Here is a 25,502-nt window from a genome sequence, read left to right as displayed (position 1 = left end):
TGCTCAGCTGGCTAATTTCATTTAAATTGGACAGTATCTCCAGCAGAGCCTACCAATGTTTTCTCTCTTGATGTGGCCCCAAACAATCCAAGACCACAGGCTCAACAGAAACAGGGAGCATTTGTTCAAACCTTGCAGCTGATGTTTCTCAGTAGCACTAAAAATGAGCAGCCCAAATATTGTTTACATCATGTAGAAATCTTTACATCTCTCCAAATTGGTTTAGCACCTTTTTATAACAATGAAGAAGCACCAAAAAAAAAAAAAAAAAAATTACAGCTTTTTCCCACTAAATGAGAAATAATTTCTCACCCTTCTGCAAGATGAATTTTGAAAGGTTTTCTTTGGCAGTTGCAACACAAAATTAGGACCAAGCGTGGCAGATGTTGAAGGCTGTAGTAGGAAATTTGCTGGAGACAGAAAGAAAAAGAAAGAAAAGCTGGTTGAGAAGAGAAATAAATAAATAGGAAGAAGAAATAGACGCAGGAAGAAAGATCTGGGGAAAGCAAGAGGCTGCAGAGCAGGATGCATAAGATGCAGGGGTTTTTAGCTAAAAACCAGATGGAAAGGAAATTATTTAGACTTTGCAAGCAAACAGAGTGAAGAAAGGGACTCCAAATTCCTTTAAAGGAAAGCTGAGTGGGTCAGAGAGGAATAAAATCAGCAGAGAGCTCCTGAGCAGTACAAAGTGCCACGACTCTGCTGCAGTCAGTGGAGCTGTGGCAATTTATGCCACTTGGATGGCACAATGGCAATTCCTGCCATTTATAAGCACATCCTTTCTCTTGGAGCTGGAATAACTCACTCCAGCCCTGATGTTCTCAGTGACACCAGCATCCATGGAAGGAGCCAGTGCCTGCTGCCCAAATGGCCAAATAACTGCCATTATTTCCTGTTTTGCAAATTAAACTGATTGGGCACTTTTTTCTTATTCAGACAGGTCCACCCCGGCCAGGAGCACAAATATCACAGTGAACAGAATAAATGGAGAGATCTCTAAAACTGGGAATGGCTTTGGAAGCAGCGCACTGAACACCCTCTATCTACTTAAAGCGAGCAACCTGATTTAAAGCCCGGGCTTTTCAGTGTTAACTGCAAATTTTAAAATTAAAAAAGTGCCAATTCTGCCTTCCCCAGAGCTGGGAAAGCATGTTCTGAGCTCGGGTCCCATCATGGCAAACAGCCGTCATTACCGCCTCACACAAATGCTTTTCCTATGTAAAATTGCTTTGTAAAATATTTGCTCCATCTGCTGAAAGGAGCAAAGACAATTTTCCCTGATAGCTAATGGCCCATTTCAGCTGCCTGCCATGGAGGGGGTGCGGAAGGCAGAGCCCACAATCCCGCACTCGGCCGGGCTCCCACTGCAGGGTCTGCGGGGCTGGGCCGCAGCTGCGGGGCCTCAATGGGCCCACGGACGGCACAGCCCCTTCCAGGCCGCCACAACCGGAGCCCAGCTCCTTTTCAAACCCCCGGCCCTTCAAGTGCCGCTCCTGTTCTCACACCACATGGGGCCACGGCACCGAGCCCACGGACAGCACAGCCCCTTCCAGGCCGCCACAACCGGGGCCGAGCTCCTTTTCAAACCCCCGGCCCTTCAAGTGCCGCTCCTGTTCTCACACCACATGGGGCCACGGCACCGAGCCCACGGACAGCACAGCCCCTTCCAGGCCGCCACAACCCGAGCCGAGCTCCTTTTCAAACCCCCGGCCCTTCAAGTGCTGCTCCTTTTCTCACACCACATGGGGCCACGGCGCTGAAAGATCAAGCACTTCTTTTAATTCTAAATTCAACCACAGACGCACAAAAACCCCACAAAACCCCCTCTCTGCCCTGCTCCAAGCCCCCTCCCAAGCGCTCCTTTCATTGTGCACTTTCCTATTTAGCAGCCATTGAAAAGCACATGTTTACATTGTGCCCTGAACTACTTCAACATCTGCTAACAGACCAATAAAAAATAAATAAACCAGGATTGTTTAGGAAGAGAGATCCTTCCTATTTCCTGCAAACACTCCGAAAGTGGCAGCAGCAATTTGCTGCCAGATCCCTGCTCGGAAAACAATCTATGCAGGGAAATCAAAGATCAAATCTGTGCTGCAAAAATCAGCCTGGAAAAGGATCTTCAAAGTGCTGTGAACTCCTCAAATAATTCTGCTTGTTTATCCACTGAATGTGAATTTTATTAGTTTGCTTTCTAATCCAAATAAATATTCCAAATTGTGTCTTTTGCAAGGTGCATCCTGCATGTTCAAGGTTCCCCACACCCTCCTTCAGAGCAAAGAAAACAAAATTGTCACGATCTTCAAAAATCTCTCTTCAAAACAATAATCCTGTATTTATTTTAAAGGCAGCATTTGTAAGTTCAGGACATTGGGAGGTTAATTCTCATACAAAATGAGATCAGGAGTGTTTGAAGGCATTTTCCTGTATTTTAGAGAGATTTCTGCAAGTGCATTTCCTGTATTTTAGTGAGATTCCTGCAAATGCACAAACAATTCTAATTCCTCAGAAGAAAATTATTTTCCCAATTAATTGACTTTCCTTTTTTCCCATCTCTATAAATTTGCCACGCTTCTGTGCCTTGCTCTCCTTTCTGGTTTGTACCTCTAAACAAAATATTCTAATGAATTCCAAAAATGTGGTTTCAGAAAGAAAAAAAAACCTTATATGGAAAATCCACAGTCACTTCCCAGGAATTTTATGGAAATTGCTGTAATGCTACAGGAATTGTCAGACAAAACCTGCATTGTTTTTCACAAACAGCACACACTTAAACTCCCTTTATTCCCAGAGTTGCCTATGCGTTACTTTTTGGATTTTAGCAAAACAAACATTTTTAAAATAATCCAAGCAGGCATTTTATTGGCTGCACCAACATTAAGGCATTTCAGATTTCTTTAGTGCTCCTGCTTTATCCTCTCCTTCCCCACTGTTATTGCTACAAACTGGCACTTAAATTCAATTGATTCAAAATATTCTGGATCCATATGGCCTCAAACCCTGGAGCTGAAGTTCTGATATTGCCTCACTGCTGTTTTCTAGCATTTGCCTCTCCTCCAGTCCCCAGATGGTGGAAGTAACATTTAAACCTCCTTTTCCTCTGCCTTGTACAATAGACCTTGGCACCATTTCAACTGTTTACTCCGGTAATTAACAGCACTGATACCACAACAATTACAACTCCTACAATCTTAGCACAATAATGCTATGAATTAGTGAGAGCTAATGGCTGGAAGGTATAGTGGTTCCAGACTGAGATCTGTGCATTTCTCGAATAAAATAAAAGGTAGGAACAGCACGCTGGCGGTAGACAATGATTACCTAGTAATTAGTTTACACAAAGCTTCCTATTTAATGGCAAAACGCTGTAATTAACGCGTGACAGAAAATCAAAGGGTACTTTGTAAGCATATGAAAAATTAACACTGCAGGCCTATAGCTTTATGTACTGATTAGGAGCATATTAAATCAATAGGACACACAGCCCAACAGCTTGCAGAGCCCCTGCTTGTGGTTCAGGGATGATATTCTGGGTTTCACCAAGCCCAGGGACACAAATCTGCTTTATTTCACCTCAGATTTGCTCATCACGTACAGATAATCTCAACAAACTGAGGGTTGTCTGCAGGTGCCATGAATATTTCAATTATTTGGAATAATTGCTCTGCTCTCACTAAGAAACCTCCAGCACTGCTCCTTTCCACCACTGAGCTCTTCCTGAAGTCTTTGGGCTCCTTTTCTTTCCCTGTTAAACATGATATCAGTCAGAAGAAATGCTAAAGTGCTGGAAATGCATTTTCTGGGGATCTGTCAGGGTTTCTGGCCCTCTTGAGGCTGGAAGAATTCCACACCTGCAATTGCACGTGCACAGCTGGCTCCTTCCTCGAGAACCCCCTCCGTGGGCTCTAGGTGTTACACTCAGATCAATCAACAAAAACTCGGGAAAAAAGCAGTGTTAGGAAGCTCTGCTGTGTTCAAAGGGGGTCAGGAAGGAGTGTGCTGGCACTGGCAGGTTTCTGAAATTACCTTTTTGATGGATTGGTTTTATCCTGATTTGTTTGCACACACATCCTCCTCTGAGTTCCTGAACTCAGCAAAGAAATAAGATGTGGAAATCTCAGTACATGGAATTCATCCAAGCAGGACACAATCTGCTCCCCACTATTCCTGACTGCCAGCTAATCCCAAAATTCATCCATTACTTCCTGCAGGACTTTGAAAAGCTGACCAAAAAAAGATTCATTTAAAGCAGCATCCTGCATTTTGCATTCCTATTTCCCAACAGCAATCATTGCAAAATCCTGCAAGCAGCATCCAAATCTTGGTTTAGGTTTAGGTGATTCAGACCAAAAATTGTCCAGAATTGTCCCTTTTGAAAAGGTTCTGATTTCCTCATGGTAATAAATATACTGCATTAATTAATTAACTGCCTGTAAGGAAAAGAAACAGAGACAAAATCCTCTGACTCAACTGGAGGAGTAAAACTCAAACATTTTTCTAGCAGGGGCTGCCCAAGTGCATTAAATCCTTTTCTTTCCCCCTATTTGATGATATTTGACAGATATTTGATGGAGTTTGGAAATGGCTGTGTAGCTATCACCAGTTTTAAGGGCTTGTTCAGAGAGCATTTGTTGCTTGTTTTTCTGTGTCTTGTTCTATCCCTGGATTCTCAGCTCTTCTTTATCCCTTTGTCTCCAGCCTGATCTTTGTTCTTTTCAGACTTGCTGCTAGATAAACTCACATCATGTTGTTGGTCCTGGTGGTTAATTAAGTCACAGGGTAATAAAAGATAATTCTAAAATTAATTTCAGTAGTAATTTAATCTAGTGATTTACTACAATTCCACATTTATACAAGAGGAAGGGATCCTGCAGTCCTGTGTTATTTATATAAAGGGAGTTGTTAAAAGAAGAAAAAAGGCAATGCCAACAGGAAGGTGATGTTCTCTTTGCCCTAAAAAGGAAGAGTTTTGGGAGTTTGAGTCCTAAGAAAAAGGAAAATATGAAGACAGAGTGAGTTTATCCATTGCTGGATACTCTCCCAGCCTCCAATTAGTCAGAATCTCTCTAAGCCAGAGATTGTGTCAGCAATAATGAGAATTTTCCATGAATTTAGAGTCTCCCAGCAAGGGTCCATAAAAGTTTGGGTGAGATTTTCCAGAATCTGTGCTGCTGACTTGGAGCAGGAATGAGGTGCCCAGCTATACCATCTATTAATAAGGATTATGAATATCTTTAGCTAGATATTCCAAAAAAATTCACTTATTCTTACAGCAGCAAAACCGCTTTTTGTGCTATGCATGGAGTGACTGCAGCTTGAACTAGTACAGAAAACCTGCAGATGTTAAAAATTAATTTATTTGTTCCCTACAATCATCATTCACCCTACAAGATACCGAGTCTCCTTATCAGATTAACTGGTTTTTGGGGTTTTTTTGTACACAACAAGGGCCAGACCCTGATGTTCTTTTCCACACTGGAAGATGTCTCCAGAACCAAGCCCACAAGTGCCAAAAGTTCAGCATTTCTCTGGATATTGAGCCACTGGAGCCTGGGCCTCGGGATGAAATTCCTCTGCTGACAGACTCGAGCAGTGCACAGGGGGCTGATGGGCTTGGAGACATTTTGCAGTTTATGAATTCAACCCTTCCTGCAGTTGCAGATTAATTGTTCAGATAACTCAGAGGCTGCATTAAGTTAACAAGGTGAAACCCATCCATAATCCTGTCGTGCATTTGGGGCTGCCCCAATGCTGTATTTGCATTGAGGAATCTAAAACCAGGCTCATTTTTAGCTGGAATAGATTTTTACACAGTTCAAACTCACCAAGTCCATTATTTTTAATCTGTTGCCTACTCCACGCCACTGAGGAAAATCTGGGTGGCGTGTCTTAAACTGCTATGCAAATGATGCTATTTGTAAGTATTACCATAATTTAGTGCTTACAGTCATGTTCTCATTTCTAATAATTCCACCAGAATGGAGAGGCTTTTCACTGTGCTGCTAGCCTGCAGGATAGTCTTTCATCAAGAAGCTGAATTTTTTAATAACCTGCCAGCATCCGTTTGTGTGTGGCAGTGACACGACGTCTTCATTATCAAAGGAACCAGGTCCCCACACTGCACCAGGACATGAAAGCACAAACTCCTGCTTTGATGTTTAAATGTGGATCATTACAATGGTGTTCCCTGACAAAAGGAGTGTTTTAATCCCCTGCTCTCCTGCGCTGAGGCTGGGGAGGCTGGGAGTCCTTGTTTCAAAAGAGGGTAAACGTGGAAGGCAGGGAAATTGGAGAAACGTTCAAGGTGCTCAGAGCAGCAGCAAGTTCCACACTTTGGAATCACAGAGAGGTTGGATTGGGAGGGATTTTCAGGATCATCCTGATGCCTCAGCTTTCAGCTTTTCTATTTTTCCCATTCTGTGCTGCTTTAGTGGGTGGGTCTGGGTTCACATGAGGGATGGTGAGCTCTGTGCACAGAGCAGGGACACAAAACAATCCCTGCCCCAGCTGGCACCAAGCACAAATGCCCCAAATCTCAGCCCAGAGCACAAACCCCGTGGGCTGCAGAGAGAAAAACAAGCAGGGTGGGACTGCCTGGGCTAAGCTGGGATGGGACAATGAACTGCAAGGTGCAAATGGAGCAGAGCTGATCCCAGGGACAGAGCCCGTGCCCCTCGTGCATTTTGGGGCCATTTTGGTTCATCTTGGGTGCAGCCCTGGCTGGGCTCTGGTGCTGCCCAAGGTGCATCCATGGAGGAGATGCTGGGAATGAATCCCTGCTTTGTTCTGGAGCTCTGCCCAGCTCTGCTCCAGCTCAGCCCAAGGCACCAATCCCATCCCATCACCTCCCACCATCCCAGGCTGCTCCAAGCCCTGTCCAGCCCAGCCTGGGACATTTGCAGGGATCAGGAACCCAGAGCTTCTCTGGACAACTGTTGGAGATTTTTTCAGAAATGGCTTGGAAGGCAGCTGTGGGGGACAGGTTCTCACAGCCTGTTTCTGTGAACAGCAGAGGTTCTCAGGTTATTTTTAATTACAAGTAAAAGTGACAAACATGAAGGCCTTGAGAACCTGGCATACCAGAGTTCTCAGGCAGCTTTCTTATAACAAACAGATATTCTATCTTTGACTGTTTTGGGAAAGCAAAAATAATTTTGGGAACCCAAATCTTGGTATTGGAAACATAAGGAGGGGTTGGTATGTTATCTCTGACCTATTGTGAGCTCAGATTTTGCAATATGCATGAACTTAATTAACACGGTTATAAAAGGTGCCTGATTGGTGAATAAAGTGGAGTCAGATGCTGATCAAGCAAGATGGGTCTCTCCCTCCATCTTCAATAGACAACTTTGGCAAACCCCACGTCAGCACTGGCCTGGAATTGTCTGCTGACTTTGGGAAATAACATCAAATTCACAATCCCACGTTTATTTCCCAACTTCCACCGTGTGTCTGCATTTAGGGGTTTCTCACTGGCTGTACCCAAGCTCGAGGCAGCGAAAAGGAAGTCTGGGCTCACTGTGGCCTTTATGCAGAAGCACTTAGGGAAGGAATGAGCAAGGCACAGAAACAGGGAATGTCACTGCTCTCAGGGTGACTGCAGCGCTGGCTCAGGTCTGGGGCAGCCATTTCCCCTTGTCCTGTCACTGCTGCTGTTGATTCCTTCTCTCTCCATTTCATCCCATTGCAATCTCTATTACTTCACTCTTAATTAAAAGCCCTAAGTTTCCCTAAATTACTCTTCTTAGCCTTTTTCTTCCTTTCAACTCCACCACCCACTCATTCCCATCACTGTATTTATCTGCAGGACCATTTAAAATCCATACATCCATCCCGGAGAACTGATCCACAAAGAGAATGAGGTTTCCTCTTCCATGTTTGCAGACTAGTCTAGAATTTGCACATCCTGAGCTTTGTGTCCCACTGGCTGCAGTTCCAGGCTCTGCTCCGTCCTGCCTGACCTGCAGATCAGCTCAATTATCCCTTCAGCTTTCCATCAGCAACTGTTTTATAACGTGGAATTATTCTGTATCTGTCAAACGCAGCAGAACCGTCATCAGCCCAATTTGAAACTTTAATATACAATATAATTCAATCAACCCCAAATTTCAAACCCGTTTTGATTGAATTTAAAAAAAAATCAGAGGAGCTATAATGAGTAGTTTATGTAAATTAAACAATTTTTCTGGATACATTCCTTCTGGCTTTAAAACCATTACATTAGGAATGAATTTGGCAAGATATACAGAAATATCAAATGCTTATTGAAATTAAGACATTTAAATACCAATGAATATTTAAACTACAAATAGTTCTTGGAATGCCAGAATAATGAAGTGCGGTTTCATATGGATTTTTCTGCAGTTAAAATGCATCATCTTCCAGCCTCTCAATCCTGGGGATTCTCAGGAATCCAGGAGTGCCTGAGTTCATGCTCTGATTTTCCCTTAGATTTTTACAGATGGCTCTCCTTACCTGAACCCCCCTGGTAATAAAACTTACAGCAGCTTAATGATCACCAAAACCTACAAGTATTGTCTCATACAGGTTTAAAAGCTATTAATGAGGCAAAACATCCAGAAAAAATAATCCACAGAAAACCAGCTGAAAAACCAATCAGTGTGTACGATTTCAAATTAGTGACGTTCAGCTATTTTAATCCCAATCCCAATTAATCTTTGTTTCAATAATTCCAAATTTCTATGGAAAGAATTCCAATGGAGATTAGGCTGTGCTGCCTATAAACCTTCCTTTGTATGTCTTCATAAAATAAATATATATAAATAAAAATATATCAAATTTATTTATATACATAAATATACTATTTAAAATATATTTAAATATATTTAATATATTTAAATATATTATTATAAATAATATTTATATATTTTATTTATATATTATTTCTATATTTTATTTATATATTTTATTTATACATTTTATTTATATATATAAATAAAAATATATAAAATTTTATATGTATAAAAAATGTATAAACCCTGCCTTTTATTGCATAGGAAGCGCTACAAGTCCTTCCACAGTTGGCTGCCAGGCATTCCTTCATATTTTGGAATATAGTTTGGATTATTTCCCTGTTTTATTTGAATTACTGCTGCTTTGTGAAGCCAGGCTGGGCTGTGATGCCAACATTTACCTTCCAATGAAGGCTCAGGGTGGGGATTGCAGCGAGCAGGGACCTCAGGGGACACAAATATATATAAATAAAAATATATCAAATTTATTTATATACATAAATATACTATTTAAAATATATTTAAATATATTTAATATATGTAAATATATTATTATAAATAATATTTATATATTTTATTTATGTATTTTATTTCTATATCTTATTTATATATTTTATTTATATATTTTATTTATAAATTTTATTTATAAATTTTATTTATACATTTTATTTATATATATAAATAAAAATATATAAATTTTATATGTATGAAAAAATGTATAAACCCTGCCTTTTATTGCATAGGAAGTGCTACAAATCCTTCCACAGTTGGCTGCCAGGCATTCCTTCATATTTTGGAATATTATTTTGGAATAGTTTGGAATATTTCCCTGTTTTATTTGAATTACTGCTGCTTTGTGAAGCCAGGCTGGGCTGTGATGCCAACATTTACCTTCCAATGAAGGCTCAGGGTGGGATTGCAGCGAGCAGGGACCTCAGGGGACACAAAGAGCCAAGCCAAGGATGAACCAAGCAGATGCAGTTTGTTACTCACACGAGCCCGGCTCTCGCTCCACACCTGCAGCCCGCGCTCCTGCTGCTCCCTCTGGATCCAGGGGTGGCACTGCAGGTGGGCACTGACGTCGCAGAAGGCGGTGCCATCCCCGGCACGCTCATCGTCCACCTTGAAGAGCCAGCGCTGCACCTCGGGGTTGTCCAGGAGCAGCCGGCCGAGGGCTCGGAGCAGCTGCAGGGCAGGGACACACAGCCCTTCACACTCCCAGTATTGCTTTGGGACATTTATTAACGGTTATTAACGGTTATTAACGGTTATTCTCCTAAATACGGGCGGGAAATGGATTTCTAGGCAATCCTCAAAGCCTGACAGAAGGCTCACATAGTGTGATTTGATAGATGGAGTTTGCACCTTGGCCAAAGGAGCTTTAAGTTTCTATATATTGATTATTAAGATTATATACATTGATTATATTATTAGAATATATATAGATAATATAATATAACCTAATATATATATTATATTAGAATATATGTATCTAATATATATTTTATATATATTTTAATATATATATAAAAAATATATTAGATAATATATCCTATATTTTAGACATTATATAATATTATTTATAGTGTAATTATTTATTAAAATAAGTTTCTATACATTAATTACTATAGTGACAATGCCAGTGATAAAGCCCTGTGTGATATATATAGTATATTTTATAAATATATTATACTATATTATATTATATTGACACTATATTTCATATATTATTAATGTCATATTGTAATTATTTATCAAAATAAGTTTCCATACATTAATTATTAATTATAGTGACAATGCCAGTGATAAAGCCCTGTGTGATAGATATAGTATGATATATTTTATAAATATATGATATGATATTATATTGACACTATATTTCATATGTTATATTATATTGTAATTATTTTACATCGATTATTATATATTTTATATATAAAATATATATTCGATAATATATACTATATTTTAGACATTATATAATATTATTTATAGTGTAACTATTTATTAAAATAAGTTTCTATACATTAATTATTATAGTGACAATGCCAGCGATAAAGCCCTGTGTGATATATATAGTATATGTTTTATAAATATATTATATTATAATATATTATATTATATTGACACTATATTTCATATATTATTACGATTATATTGTAATTATTTATTAAAATAAGTTTCTATACATTAATTATTATAGTGACAATGCCAGCGATAAAGCCCTGTATATTATACTATATTATGTTATATTATATTATATTATATTGACACTATATTTCATATATTATTACTATTATATTGTAATTATTTATTAAAATAAGTTTCTATACATTGATATTATGTATCAATGTTATCAATATTATATATTTTATATATAAAATATTGTATATTAGATAATATATACTATATTTTAGACATTATATAATATTATTTATAGTGTAATTATTTATTAAAATAAGTTTCTATACATTAATTATTATAGTGACAATGCCAGTGATAAATCCCTGTGTGATATATATAGTATGATATGTTTTATAAATATATTATACTATATTATATTGACACTATATTTCATATATTGTTACTATTATATTGTAATTATTTATTAAAATAAGTTTCCATACATTAATTATTATAGTGACAATGCCAGTGATAAAGCCCTGTGTGATATATATAGTATGATATATTTTATAAATATATTATATTATATTATATTATATTATATTGACACTATATTTCATATATTATTACGATTATATTGTAATTATTTATTAAAATAAGTTTCTATACATTAATTATTATAGTGACAATGCCAGCGATAAAGCCCTGTATATTATACTATATTATGTTATATTATATTATATTATATTGACACTATATTTCATATATTATTACTATTATATTGTAATTATTTATTAAAATAAGTTTCTATACATTGATATTATGTATCAATGTTATCAATATTATATATTTTATATATAAAATATTATATATTAGATAATATATACTATATTTTAGACATTATATAATATTATTTATAGTGTAACTATTTATTAAAATAAGTTTCCATACATTAATTATTATAGTGACAATGCCAGTGATAAAGCCCTGTGTGATATATATAGTATATTTTATAAATATATTATACTATATTATATTATATTGACACTATATTTCATATATTATTAATATTATATTGTAATTATTTATTAAAATAAGTTTCCATACATTAATTATTATAGTGACAATGCCAGTGATAAAGCCCTGTGTGATATATATAGAGTATAATATATTATTATATTATTATATTATATTATATTATATTATATTATATTATATTATATTATATTATATTATATTATATGATATGATATGATATTATATTATATTGACACTATATTTCATATATTATATTATATTGTAATTATTTATTAAAATAAGTTTCTATACATTAATTATTATAGTGACGTCAGTGATAAAGCCCTGTGATATATATAGTATGATATATTTTATATAAAAAATATTATATATTATATCAGATACTATATACACTGTATTTTATATATTATATAATATTATATAAATTATAATTATTTATTAAAATAAGTTTCTATTGAAACTTCTATTCTATTCTATTGATTATTATAGTGACAATGCCAGGGATAAAGCCCTGTGACATATATATAGTATGATATATTTTATAAATATATTATATTATATTATATTATATTATATTATATTATATTATATTATATTATATTATATTATATTATATTATATTATCACTATATTTCATATATTATTAATATTATATTGCAATTATTTATTAAAGTAAGTTTCTATACATAGATTATTATAGTGACAATGCCAGTGATAAATCCCTGTGATATATATAAAGTATGATATATTTTATAAATATATTAAATATATTATACTATATTATATTATATTGACACTATATTTCATATATTATTAATATTATATTGTAATTATTTATTAAAATAAGTTTCTATACATTAATTATTATAGTGACAATGCCAGTGATAAAGCCCTGTGATATATATAGTATGATATATTTTATATATAAAATATTATATATTATATCAGATACTATATACACTGTATTTTATATATTATATAATATTATATAAATTATAATTATTTATTAAAATACGTTTCTATACATTGATTATTATAGTGACAATGCCAGGGATAAAGCCCTGTGTGATATATATAGTATGATATATTTATATATAAAATATTATATATTATATTAGATAATATATACCCTGTATTTTGTATCTTATATAATATTATATATATTATAATTATTTATTAAAATAAGTTTCTAGACATTGATTATTATAGTGACAATGTCAGTGATAAAGCCCTGTGTACCTCACTGTGCACAGCAATCAATGAACAAAACCATCAAAGAAGATTTTTCTGTCCAAGAGAGAGGGGGAAATGTGGGAAATGGATTTGTAGGAAATTCTCAAAACCTGACAGAACATGGTGGGCATCCACATGCAAAGCTTGAGCTAAGAAATGCTGACTTAGAAATGCCATGGAATTGGACAGACATTGCTGAGGGAAATGGAACTAGAAACAAGGTTCAAAGGTTGGCCTTACAAATAAAACTAGATATTTTAGAGAAACAGAACTATGAAAGATGCATTGGGACCCATGAGGGGTAATTTTAGATAATTAGCTTTAAGGCATTTATAGCATGGTGTGGCTAAGGCTGATATAATAATTAATATAATTATATATTATAATTATTATATATAATGTATTATATTATATATATAATATATAATTATTATTTTATATATAATAATATAATATAATTATAATTATTATATATAATATATATTATATATATATTATAATCATTGTATATAATAATGATTAATATAATTAAATATAATTGGGAAATAGTTGGCTTCTGATTGCAATGGCATCAATTATAACATCTGTATTGTCTGAAAATGGAATAAAAGTTTTACAACACCTCTCAGTTGCCATCTCTGGGTCAGGAAAGGGCTGAATCCAACAATAGGGGTTCATTTTCTCAGAGGTGCTTGTGCTGTCCCAGCTGTTTGGGTGTGGATTGAAAGCTGCCTTTAGGACATCCCTGTTTTCTGCACAGAGGAATTTGCTGCCCAGGTGTTGTTTTTTGGTTTTGTCTGAGGTTTTGGATCACCAGGAGTGCTCCATAACCATTTGTGACAGGGAACAAGGTGGGATGGACGATGCTGTTTGCAAAAATGTGCCAGGGTAGCACCAGCCCAAGCAGCTGGAGAGGGCAGCCCATGGTTAGAAATGCACAGAGGAGGTACCAGGCAGGCTTTATAAAAATGCTAATTATTTATTTGTGTATGTACACAGATTTAAATGGCTTCCAAATGCCTTTTGCCCAGCTGGTGCAGGATGCAATTAGCTTCTTAGAAACTGCAAATGACTTTGAACCTGCTGAAAGTATTCTCAGATCTTGTTGCATTGGCTGGAGTCTTCTACGTTTTACAGAGTAATTTGAGGGATTTTTGTTTCTTTTTTTTTAAAGATTGACCTAAAATACAATTACATGTGTTCCATTTGTGGCTTTTGAGAATCACATAAATGTGTTTTTCTTGAGGGCTCCCCCTACAGTAATGAAAAGGATCAATAATCCTGTAAGGACTGTACCAATCACAAAGAATTATGTGCTATCTTTAAGTGAAAATTGAATTGTGCTTTACCATGGTGTCACCTCACTTTGATTATTTAACCTAAAATGTCAATATTTCATACAAGCAAACAACAGAAGGAGAAATTCCATAACCCTGTAGGATGAACCAGAAGTATTGTTAAATAATTTACGTGAATCAAATAAATCAAACAGCTGTTTTGCAGGTCATTGATCATATATTTATTTCATCTACTGGAGAAGTAGCAATGGATTTGTGTAGCTTAGACTGTTCAGTGCTAAAGGTGATTAATAAAAACTAAAGCAATGTGAAAAGCCTCTTGAAGAAGCAGGAGCACCTACAAAAAACCTTAGCAATGATTATTTTCCTGGATGAGAAGTAACACCACCATAAAAATGTTGAGTTTTTTTAAAATAAATATGTAAACATATCATTGTAAATTGCAAAATCAGCTTAGAGAATAAAATACTGAGGGACTGGCTGCAAAATAAACATGTAAAATGGAAATACAGAAGCCTCTTGTGCCTCGTAATTTCAGTTCAATAGGGTTTTGTTATTTTCCTACTGGTCATGCCAACAAGAGAGATGAATTTAGCAATGATAGGCTGCAAAGTAAAACTGCAGAGATGCTCAGTGGGAGCAGGCTCATTGAAGGGAGATTTCTTCCCCTTAGAATAAGGATTTTTGGAAAATGTGCCTCTTCATTCACTGGTCAAATGGATTCATTTCATGACTTCACCAGCACAAACTGTCTCAAATATTGGACCAAACACTTTCATATCCTCAAGCCCATGAAGAGCCCCAGAGTAATTGTGTTCCTTCCTGCCTTGGGCACAAACTGCATTTAACTGAGCCAAGAAAGGACCCAACCTCACCCAAGACTCGATCAAACCCACGAGGGTTTGGGAGTTACTAATGGGAAAATAGCTGGGAGTTACTATTAAAAAATAACCCAGCATCCAGAAAAAAACCTTCTATGACTGTCAAAGTTCAGTTAGAAAAGAAAAATAAACAGCAAAATCCCTAAATGTGCCACAAAATTTGCTAAAAATCAAATCCCAGCCAAGAGGTTGGGTTGGCTCCAAGCAAAGCCCCTAAATGTGCCACAAAGTTTGCTAAAAACCAAATCCCATCCAAGGCACTGTAGTTAAATATTTGCAATATAAAACTTGATGAGGGTTTCATCAGTGGAGTAGCTGGGATGCCCCAATTGCTCACCTGCTCCCTGCTGTGGATGTCCCCCTCTCCAGGAGGGGTTGGCACTCCAGCACTGGCAAAGATTCTCCTGGTGCCAGACTTGGTGCTGCAGAGCTGAGCCACGGCTGGCTGCGAGCCCAGCAGGGGCACCTGCAGCTGGTCAGCCACAGCCAGCTCATCCAGGTGAGGAACTCCCCCTACCATGTAGGCATCCCTGCCCTGGAGCAGCCCCTGCAGCCTCTGCAGCGTCCTGGGGCTGTGCTTGAGCACCGTGGCCAGGCACATGTGGTGCTCCTGCAAAAAGAAAACATTTATTCTTCATTTATTCTTATGAAAAATTTTTTTTTTTTGTTGTTTTTTTCCCCCCCTCCCCCTAATTCCTAATGTTGCCCACAATAAATACATTATTAATAGCAGGCTGGGTTATGACCTATCCTGTAGCTTAGCAGTTTAAATTGATAAAAGCTGTTGGGGTGAGGCTCCATAATCGTGCACATCTTTAGTGGGCTGGAAATGGCCTCGTTGGGAATAGAACTAATTACTACACATCTGTATTTATTTGATCCGTGTGGAATTATCCTTCTGTCAGGCACAGAGGCTGCTGGCCTTTGGATAATAGTGATTCATCTCAGCAACACTCCTGGCATGGTTTAACTCCAGAGCTCCTCAAAATCAATAAAAAAATGAAGATTCCCCCCCTCCCTATAGCAGGGAATGTATTTCACATACAGTTCAGGGTATTTGAAGTGATTCTCTGAGAATAAAACACTTTGATTTACAAAAGCTTTCAGTGCTTACATTAAATTACTGGGGATGCACATTTCCATTTCACAGGAGCTCTGACTGCTGATCTAAAGGAGCACTTAAGGAGAGGGGAGCAGTTTTGCAGTAGGTTGTTTTTTTTTTGCTTAAAACACAAAGGTACCAACTTTTTTGAAGGAATTTTTCATTTCTTCCCAAAAAAAAAAAAAATCTATTGCTGAACAAGCAGCTCATGACATTCAGACTACAAACTGAATTTAATTAAGAATATCAGTCATGGCAGGTGAAACCTCAGAAATGTTTTAAACAACATATATCCCATGCATATATTCCAATTATTTTCCCAAAAATTTACTGAGGATGAGACGGGGATAGAGAAATCCACTGCAATAATTGTCATGAACAAATCATATCCCCAACAAGGAGAAAATCATCTTCCTATTGAGATTTCATCTCATTTAGGCCTCATGAATTTTCAGGATAATGTAAATCCTGGATTTGCCAGGGATTTCCAGCACTGAAGGACACAGAATATTTTCCTCCCAAGTCCTGGATGTTCATTGCCAGGGACTGAAGTAGAAATCCTGATTTCATTGCTTGGGTAGGGAGGATGGTGCTGGAAAGGAACACAAGGAATCTCCTTGGTGCTTCCTCACACCAAACACAGCTCCACAAGTGCCCAGATCTCTCTGGGAAGGAGTTGGGCACCCTAAAGGACAGCAGCAATGGGACAATCCCCAAAGCTCCAGCAGAAAAAGAGAATTTTCAGATGAAGTTTCAGGTGAAAAGAACAGCAAACAAATCACCTGGAGCCCTTTTGCTTGGGTCAGTTTTAAAGCCAAGCCCTGCTCGATGGATGGATTCCCTGGTGCCAGCAGGGCCTGGCCCAGCCCAGAGCTCGGCCTGCAGGAGCAGGATCCATTCCCAGCCTGGGGCTGTGGGGCTGTGGGAGATCTGCTTTGTGCCCCTCCATAATGGATTTTACAGCTAATTAAGGAGGTCAGGCTGTAAAAGCTGCTTCATTCCTGCTTTTTGGGAGTGCTAGGGCTGCCAGGGTACATGGAAGTGGGAGGGAGAGCAGAACTGAGGGATTCCAGCAGGAACAGGGGATATGGGATTAACCAAAGTTCTTGGCTCTCAAACCTGTTGATTTTTGTTTTGTTTTCAGCTGCCCAAGATCCCAGACCTGCCCTTGGCATCGGGATCACCAGGAGAGCAAAGCTGCCTTCAGCTGGGCACACCTCAAGGGCAGGATCAGGCCCAGCTCTGCCTTTTCCACACATTTTCCAGAGCAGGGCTGATTTGTGCCTCTGGAATTGCTAAAAGGAGCCCTCTGAAGTGGCCTTCCAGCCACAATTTCATTGATTGGGAATAAATTTTGATCCATTAGGTGCAATAAAAGCTTTCTATTCAATAACCCAGGAGAAAGATCCTTTATAATAACTTATAAAGCTCAAACCCTTACACAGCCCAAATTGGCACTGAAGCCAAAGAATGACCAAGAGCAGTTCTGAGCAGGTTCCTCTCCACACAGAGAATGTATTCCTTAAAAATATTAATTATTATATGGTAAAGAACACATGTTAAATGAAAACAAGGTGGGTTTTGCACATTAACTGGTGCATGGCACCAAAGAGCCATGGTTACCTCAACCTGCTTCACCTAAATCTGGTGTTGCCCATTCTCCTGACAGATCTTGGCATTAATTCATAATTGGAAGTTATTATTGGAGAAATAATCCAGAGAAAAACCCTGCTATGACTGTCAAAGTGCAACTTAAAAAGAAAAAATAGCAAAACCAGCAGCAAGGCTTCAAGTAAAGCCCCTAAATGTGCCACAAAGTTTGATAACAATCTAATCCCAGCCAAGACACTGTGTGTTTAATATTTAAATTAGAATATAAATACTATTGAAATTAGAGTATAAATTTTAGAATATAAAACTATAAAATAATAGAACAATAAAATATATTGTTCACTGTGAAGTGCCCACTGCACTGCAGCATTTTCAGAAACACTGGACACACTGTACATTAATTAGAACATATTTTAGCACATGGATTGAAATCTGACTTGACAGGTTTGGAACTAATATTTCTCTATTATTAATTTTTATTCTGGGACTATCACTTTTGTATTATTGGAGCTCATATTTATGTATTGTTCTGACCTGTTTGAAACTCAGATTTCTGTATTATTACCTAACTTTGTTTAAGCCTTGTTCTTTAAGGAGCTCTGCACTGGATTTAGTTGCAAGAGCCACTGCAAACACAGCAATGATTGAGTGCTGGGCTAGCCAGAGATAAAATTTGAGCAATAAGAATGGTTTATTGCTATGATTTGCTTAGAGATATAAATCTATCAAGTTCCCAGTCCCAAGCACGGAGTCAGAAGGGACAAGAGCCTACAAATAGCCAATCTAGGACTATCTCAAGCAAGTCTATAAAGCTAAACCAGGATATTTATTTCCAATGCTCTAACTAGTAGTCTAATCAGTAAAGCCCTTAAACTTGCAATAATATTTCACTGATGTGTACCAGAGCGTTGCAAGTTATAAAATTTCCAATTTAATTTTACTGCATCCCTCAAGCTGTAGTAATTAGAAGACAAACTCACAGGGAAGCTGTTTATGGCTTCAGGGGTGAGAATTGTGAACCTGTCCTGCAGGTCAGCCGTGTCCTCAGGGCTCCCAGATCTAACAGCTGCCTGCAGACCCAGGAGTTTATTGTAGTACTGCAGTAACTCCTCACTCAGAGCAAGGGGGCAGATGTAGATGACGTCCACGTTGGCATCTGAAACAAAGGGGCACAGTGCTCACTGCTGGGACGAGGGTGCCACGCTCCCAACAGCAGTGCCAGCACCCCCACCCTCTGCTCACCAACGGCCCTCCCCCAAATGCACTGCAAATGGAGAAAAATGGGGCTTCACTCCCAAAGCTGAGGGCTGTTTGCTGTGCTTCAGCATGTCTCTGCAGGCAGGGCAGTGACCCAGAGGAAGAGCTGCTTCCTGGGATTCAATCTGCACAACATATTGGGGCAGGCTTTGGGAAGTGGTGCAGGGGGATTTGTGAGCCCCGCTCCCATTAACATCAATGGGAATTGAACTGCTTGGAAAATATATCCCATTAATGCCAGTAAATTATAAAACTGAGCCATTCAGTTGAGAAAGCTGAGGAAATTGCAATTTTCTACGCTGCCTGGATTTTCCATGGGCTGTTCCTGCTCCTGTGCTGCCCACACAAAAGCTCAGGGTGGGGTGTCATTAATAACCATTGCTGGCAGGGCAGTGTGCAGGGCAGCACGGTGGGGAAATCTGCTTTTCCTCGTGGAAAACAGCTTGGGCTGAAGGGCTGTGTCCACACAGAAGGGAAATCTGTACCACAGGCAGCTTGGGAAAATTGTAACCACTCTGTTCTGCTACAATATTAATGGCAATAGATGAGCTAATGAATTAATGGGCCTTGAGGCACCGATAGGCAAAGAGCACTCCAAGATTTTGATCCAAATCAGTGGGAAGCCTTGCATTGTTTTATTGTGCACAAGTGCCAGGGATAACTGCTATTGCATGGAAGGACTGCACACAGCAAGGCCTGGACAAGGAAACCCTGAGCCAAATGTTGGACAGTGAATGAGCGATCCCATGGCTTGGCTTTGTTTTGCCAGAGCTGCAGGGAAAGAATCCACATTTAAAAAGTGAGGCCAGGACTCACCTGAGGCACTGCAGTGCCACAGAGCCCACAAGCAGAGCATTTGTATAATTATTTACCAGATCACTTTTAAAAATAACTAATGGAAGAGCTCAGCACCATTCACCAGTCAATACTGACAACTTGAGTGATTTTGGGGAATACAAAGCTGCAGCACATTTTACTGCTGTGGCACTGCCCTACAAAGAGAGATAAAGTCTCCTCAGGACACAGGGGCTCCAGGGACACCTTCACTCACAGGAGGTCACAAACAGCAAGGAAATCCTCTGCTTTTCCAAAGAAAAACCAAACCAAAATGGAAAATCTCAGTGCTCCTCTGCCAGGCACAGGTGAAGCACATGACCCAGCCCATAATTTAGTCAATAGTTCACTAGTTTGTATCTTCCTTGCAGTCTATTTTACAGCAGAACCAATTTTCATGTTCAGAAATCAGAAATAAATGTTTAATGTGTGACTTTGTCCCTTTAAGTTTCTATCATTTAAGAGCTAAAAAAATCCACAGTAAAAAAATAAATAAAAAACCAGTACAGAGGGGAAAAAAAACGAGTATTAGTGCCTAGATAATATATAAAGGCAATTACATTATTATTTTAGGCAACTGTAAATTTCTGGATGTAATATATTTTTGTTCCAAACTTACTAAATGGCATTTATAAAATAATCATGATCCTGCAATATACATGAATCATGTAAAATATGTCATTCCAGGGAGCCAATGCAGTTGGTCACTGCTAACTAATATCCTTCCCTGCTTTGCTTAAAAGAAGCCTGCCAGGAAAAAAAAACCCAAACTTTTAAATAGATGCCTTTTGCCTCATTTGCTGATTTAAAAGGAAAAAAAAAAAAAAAAGGTTTAAATAAGGGCTTGCTCTTTTGCAGCACATCTTTGTGTCTCCCTCATTTTGGGAGCCCTGAACACTCTGTGGGGCTGAGCAGCTCGCAGGAGGAGCTGCTCCACCTCAGCACAGAGGGGCAAAAACATCCATATTTTTTATGGATAACATGGCCAGAAATGCCACAATTCCTTCTCAGCTTCTCCCTGCTCTATATTTAATATTAATATTTTAAAAAAAAGTCCTTGTGCTGTTTTCTTTCAGTGGCAGCAGGGGGAATAACCAGAGAGCAGGAGCTATCACATACCCAGGATGTCACAGAGCCTGTGCTCTATATTTAATATTAATTTTAAAAAGTCCTTTTGCTGTTTCCTTTCAGTGCCAGCTGTGGGAATAACCAGAGAACAGGGGCTGATCACATACCCAGGATGTCAGAGCCTGTGCTCTATATTTAATATTAATAATAATAATTTTAAAAAGTGTTTGTGCATTTTCTTTCAGTGCCAGCTGGGGGAATAACCAGAGAGCAGGGGCTATCACATAGCCAGGATGTCAGAGCCTGTGCTCTATATTTAATATTAATAATAACAATTTTAAAAAGTGTTTGTGCATTTTCTTTCAGTGGCAGCTGGGGGAATAACCAGAGAACAGGGGCTATCACATAGCCAGGATGTCAGAGCCTGTGCTCTATATTTAATATTAATAATAATAATTTTAAAAAGTGTTTGTGCATTTTCTTTCAGTGCTGTGGGAATAACCAGAGAGCAGGGGCTATCACATACCCAGGATGTCACAGAGCCTGTGCTCTATATTTAATATTAATAATAATAATTTTAAAAAGTGTTTGTGCATTTTCTTTCAGTGCCAGCTGTGGGAATAACCAGAGAGCAGGAGCTATCACATACCCAGGATGTCACAGAGCCTCCCCATCTGCAGGTTCTGCTGCACAGCAAGGTCAGGGATGTGCTCACGGATGTGCTGGGAATACCCTGGAAAACAAGGAAAGCCCCCCTCAAACTGCAGTCAGAAAAACCCTGGGACACATTTGGGGGGGAAAAAAAAATCAAAAAAAGCTGAAAAAAACCCCTTATTTCAAAAATCTCACAGCACTCATCGCAGCATTTCTCTGAATTTACTTTTATTACTGATGTAACCTCACATTTTTCTGTCATTTAAATACAGACCTGAATGTTCCAGCCCTACAGAGTTTTCTAATTTAACCATGCAGACCATTTTGCTGGGAGTCTTTCATGTTGCTGGATAATTTTTTTTTTTTTTGTAAACACTGGAGAAAAAAAAAAAAAAAATGACACCATCATTAAGCAAGAATCCTGGTAATTTTGTCCTTCACACAGATAAAAGGCACCCAAGGCACTTCATTAAGGAGATGTCTCAGTGCTACCTGCTCACTTTGTTGCAGAGGAAAGGGGAGTGACAGCCTGTCTGAGCCTGGATTATCTCTTTGCAGGTCACAATTCCAGCTGATTCCCTGCCCACGTTCAAAAACACCGCAGGAAACCACAGCAGCACTGTAACTATAATTTTTTGAAGGCTGTAATTTTCAAATTGGTGGAATTCCAAAGGAATTGTGGTGCCTGTGCAAACAGCCACAGCTCCACTGGCAAGCACCAGCAGGGATATTAATTGGTTAATCCATCAGGATTAATCCCAGTTTTCAGGGTTTGCCATAAAAACTTGACTGATTCAGGAACAAGATCCTTACATTTCCATCTATCTGCACATGGAAAATTATCAGAAACTCAGGGAAAGCTTAATTTGGCTAAAATCTGCTCAGTTATTTCAGTGCTTTCATGTAGAGAACAGCAAAGTGGATATTTCAGCCTAATTACAAAGACAATTACTACAAGTGATCAGCATTCTAAGGTGCTGTGGCAATTGCACACAGAACATGAGAAAATACAGAGAAATTTAAATTACCAGTTTAATTTTTGGTCATTTCTTACCAAGCTTACATTACAGTCAGCACAGTGGTACCAGGCACTTGGAGAACTCATCTAAGTAAAATATATTGATTTTAGTTTTTTACTCCTCTGGTATTAAGCTCCAGTAATTAGAAAAAAGCTTGCTCAGAGTATTTAAACTTTAGTCTCAAGGCTTCATTTTGTTCTCCCACCCAATTTTAAGGCACTAGAAATGCTGCCTAATATTTTCAAACCATTTAAAAGTTAGCCTGAGAATGCAGTAATTTCCTTACCCTGAAAACATTGGGTTTTAAGAATGGAGCAAAAAAATAACATGCTAATATCACTTGGAAAGCCAGGAATTATTTGAAAGCGATAACAAAGTGGCAATTAAATAAGTTAAAATCTGCATTTTGCTCAGGCTCTGCAGATGCAGTGCTTTGCACAGGGAGGTTAATAAACCAGATTAAGGGACAATGTATTAACTTGCACTGGCATGACCCCATTAGATTAATGAGGAATATTCACTGCTGCTGAATCCTCACCCTCCCACTGGGCAGGATCAACCACATCCCTCCTGACCCACCCTGAGCATTCCCAACTCCACAACTGGACACCTGAGAAATCTCATTCAAGGGTTAATATTCCTTTTCTTCCAGTTTGAACAAACCCCAGGCCAAATAAATGCAATATTTGGTGACCACAGCCTCATGTTCCAGTGCAGGTGTACATGGAACAGCTCCTGGACAAGGAACTGTTCTGGTTCCTGGACAAGAAATTCCAAATGGTGCCTGGAATTTGGGATGTGGACAAAGGAACACTTGGGGATGGGACTGGGCTTGGCATTCCTGACTCCAAAGTGCAGGAGCAGTGCTAAAATAAGAGGAATTAATTCCCCTTCCAACCTCAGCCCTTTAATGACCCTTTAATTGATATTTCCTTAATAAATTCTGCTCATCTCCAAGTGGCTTCTCCCAACAAAGAATCCTCAAAGGTTCCTTGGAGAACAGGAAGAGCAGAGGGGGACAGGACAAAGTTCTTGGGCAGGATGTGAAGGAGGAAAAGGAGCTGGGATCACTCACCTGCAGCTCGCCAGGACCTGGGACAGCTCTAGGAAACAACAGCCAAGGTTTCATCAATAAAACTGAATTTCTCTCTCTGTGCTCGGCGCACATTTGTGGCAGTAAATCTGATTTAAAGGTTCAAATTCATTTCTCCTCACTCTGCCTTGACCACTGGATTCTGCTTTGTGTTTTTTAGCTATCCTAGAAATCCCAAGTTTTTGTTTGGGTGAAATAAAAGGAACCATTTGCTCCTCCCAGCAGTACAATTCAAGCCCTTCCTTTTCCTGGATTATTTCCTTTATATATATATTATCCTTTTATGCTGTTATATATATATATAATCCTTTTCCTGGATTATTTCCAGAGACTTGACATGAACCTGAAACTGTTGTGAAATGAGAAATTCACCCTCCTGCCTCCATCACCATTCCTTGGAATTCCACCTGCAAGGGAAGGAAAATCAGACTCTGATTTGTCCCAAATGCTGGAATCAAGGACACTGAGCAGAGAATTTCAGGTTTTCTTTCTGATTTACAAAACTGAACAGAGAAATCACTGAATATCATCAAACTTTGATGTGTTCTTGTTAATCTGCTCTGTCCTAAGTTTTGTAGCTTAAAAAAATTTTTTATGGTTGCAAAAGGCAGTAAAAAATAAAATTACTGCCAAAATCAGCTGGCATTTCACATATTTAGTCCTTTTTGACTAAGTCAAATGTTTGCTGTTTAAATTTTCCAGCTTCCTCTAAGTCTACTCCAATAATTCTTAATTTTAAATTATCAAATGTGCAGGAGCAGAATAATTAAACATAAAAAATTTTTATTGCTAGATTTTAAAGATTTTTAGTGTAGGGATTTTATGTTTTCACCTTTTAAAATTTTAAATATTAGCTGTTTTTAAAATTAGATCAAACCAAAATTGCTCAATGTTAAGAATTTTTTGTTGCTGTGTCTCAAAACCAGTCTAAATCTTATCACATCAAAAGAAGGAAAAAATCCCCAAATATTTCCATTATATTTTAATAAACTTATCATGATTTAATCCATGTAAAATCCCTATGGAATACTGGAAATATCCAGACTTAGCTGCATTTAATAAAAACAAGCAGGAATAACTTTTCCAAACAGCACTTTCAAACCCCTCTTTTAAAGGGAACAATTTAAATTTTTAAAAGATTGTAGCCTACTTATATAGATTTTCTGATTTTCTAAAAAAAATACCTGCACTCAAATGATCTTTCTTATATTTTCTTCCTCATTAAGGGGGAGATTCCACTCAAATCCTCCATCTCCAAATTCCTGTATTTACAGCACAAGGCTGTGGAAATCCTGTTACACAATCAGGGCTGGGCTCCCAGTGAAGTGCTGAATAAAGTGGAATTTCCCTGGAGTTTTACCATTTACTTAAGAGGTTGAAATCATTTAAAAAACTTCTAGAAATTCCCAAATCCAGCAGAAGAACATGGACACAATGATTAATTTTTGATGTCAGCCTGTTTTGATTGTACTGAGGATTATTTTAACACGACTTTGAAAACATCTGGTGTGCAACAACTCTGCTGACGTTGGAATTC

At 37.9% G+C, this 25,502-nt stretch overlaps 1 protein-coding gene across 4 annotated transcripts in view; it reads right to left on the bottom strand.

Annotated features, from left to right (window-relative positions):
- The window catches only part of IQCH (IQ motif containing H), a 73,203-nt gene that overhangs the window by 21,209 nt on the left and 26,492 nt on the right, over positions 1–25,502 (bottom strand). For 2 of the 4 annotated variants that reach the window (XM_064722255.1, XM_064722256.1), the window contains 5 exons: positions 21,849–21,932; positions 19,021–19,196; positions 15,665–15,937; positions 9,747–9,938; positions 313–393 (listed from right to left, as the gene is read on the bottom strand). In XM_064722255.1, coding sequence (XP_064578325.1) covers positions 313–393; positions 9,747–9,938; positions 15,665–15,937; positions 19,021–19,196; positions 21,849–21,932 — 806 coding nt within the window. The remainder of the gene's footprint in view (positions 1–312; positions 394–9,746; positions 9,939–15,664; positions 15,938–19,020; positions 19,197–21,848; positions 21,933–25,502) is intronic. The other 2 variants (XM_064722257.1, XM_064722258.1) reach the window with 1 other exon arrangement.

The sequence above is a fragment of the Zonotrichia leucophrys genome, chromosome 10 (genome assembly GCF_028769735.1).
Source record: "Zonotrichia leucophrys gambelii isolate GWCS_2022_RI chromosome 10, RI_Zleu_2.0, whole genome shotgun sequence".
NCBI classification, from domain to species: domain Eukaryota; kingdom Metazoa; phylum Chordata; class Aves; order Passeriformes; family Passerellidae; genus Zonotrichia; species Zonotrichia leucophrys.
The sequence above is the reverse complement of the archived record's forward strand: the minus strand, read 5'-3'. Positions and strand labels throughout refer to the sequence as shown.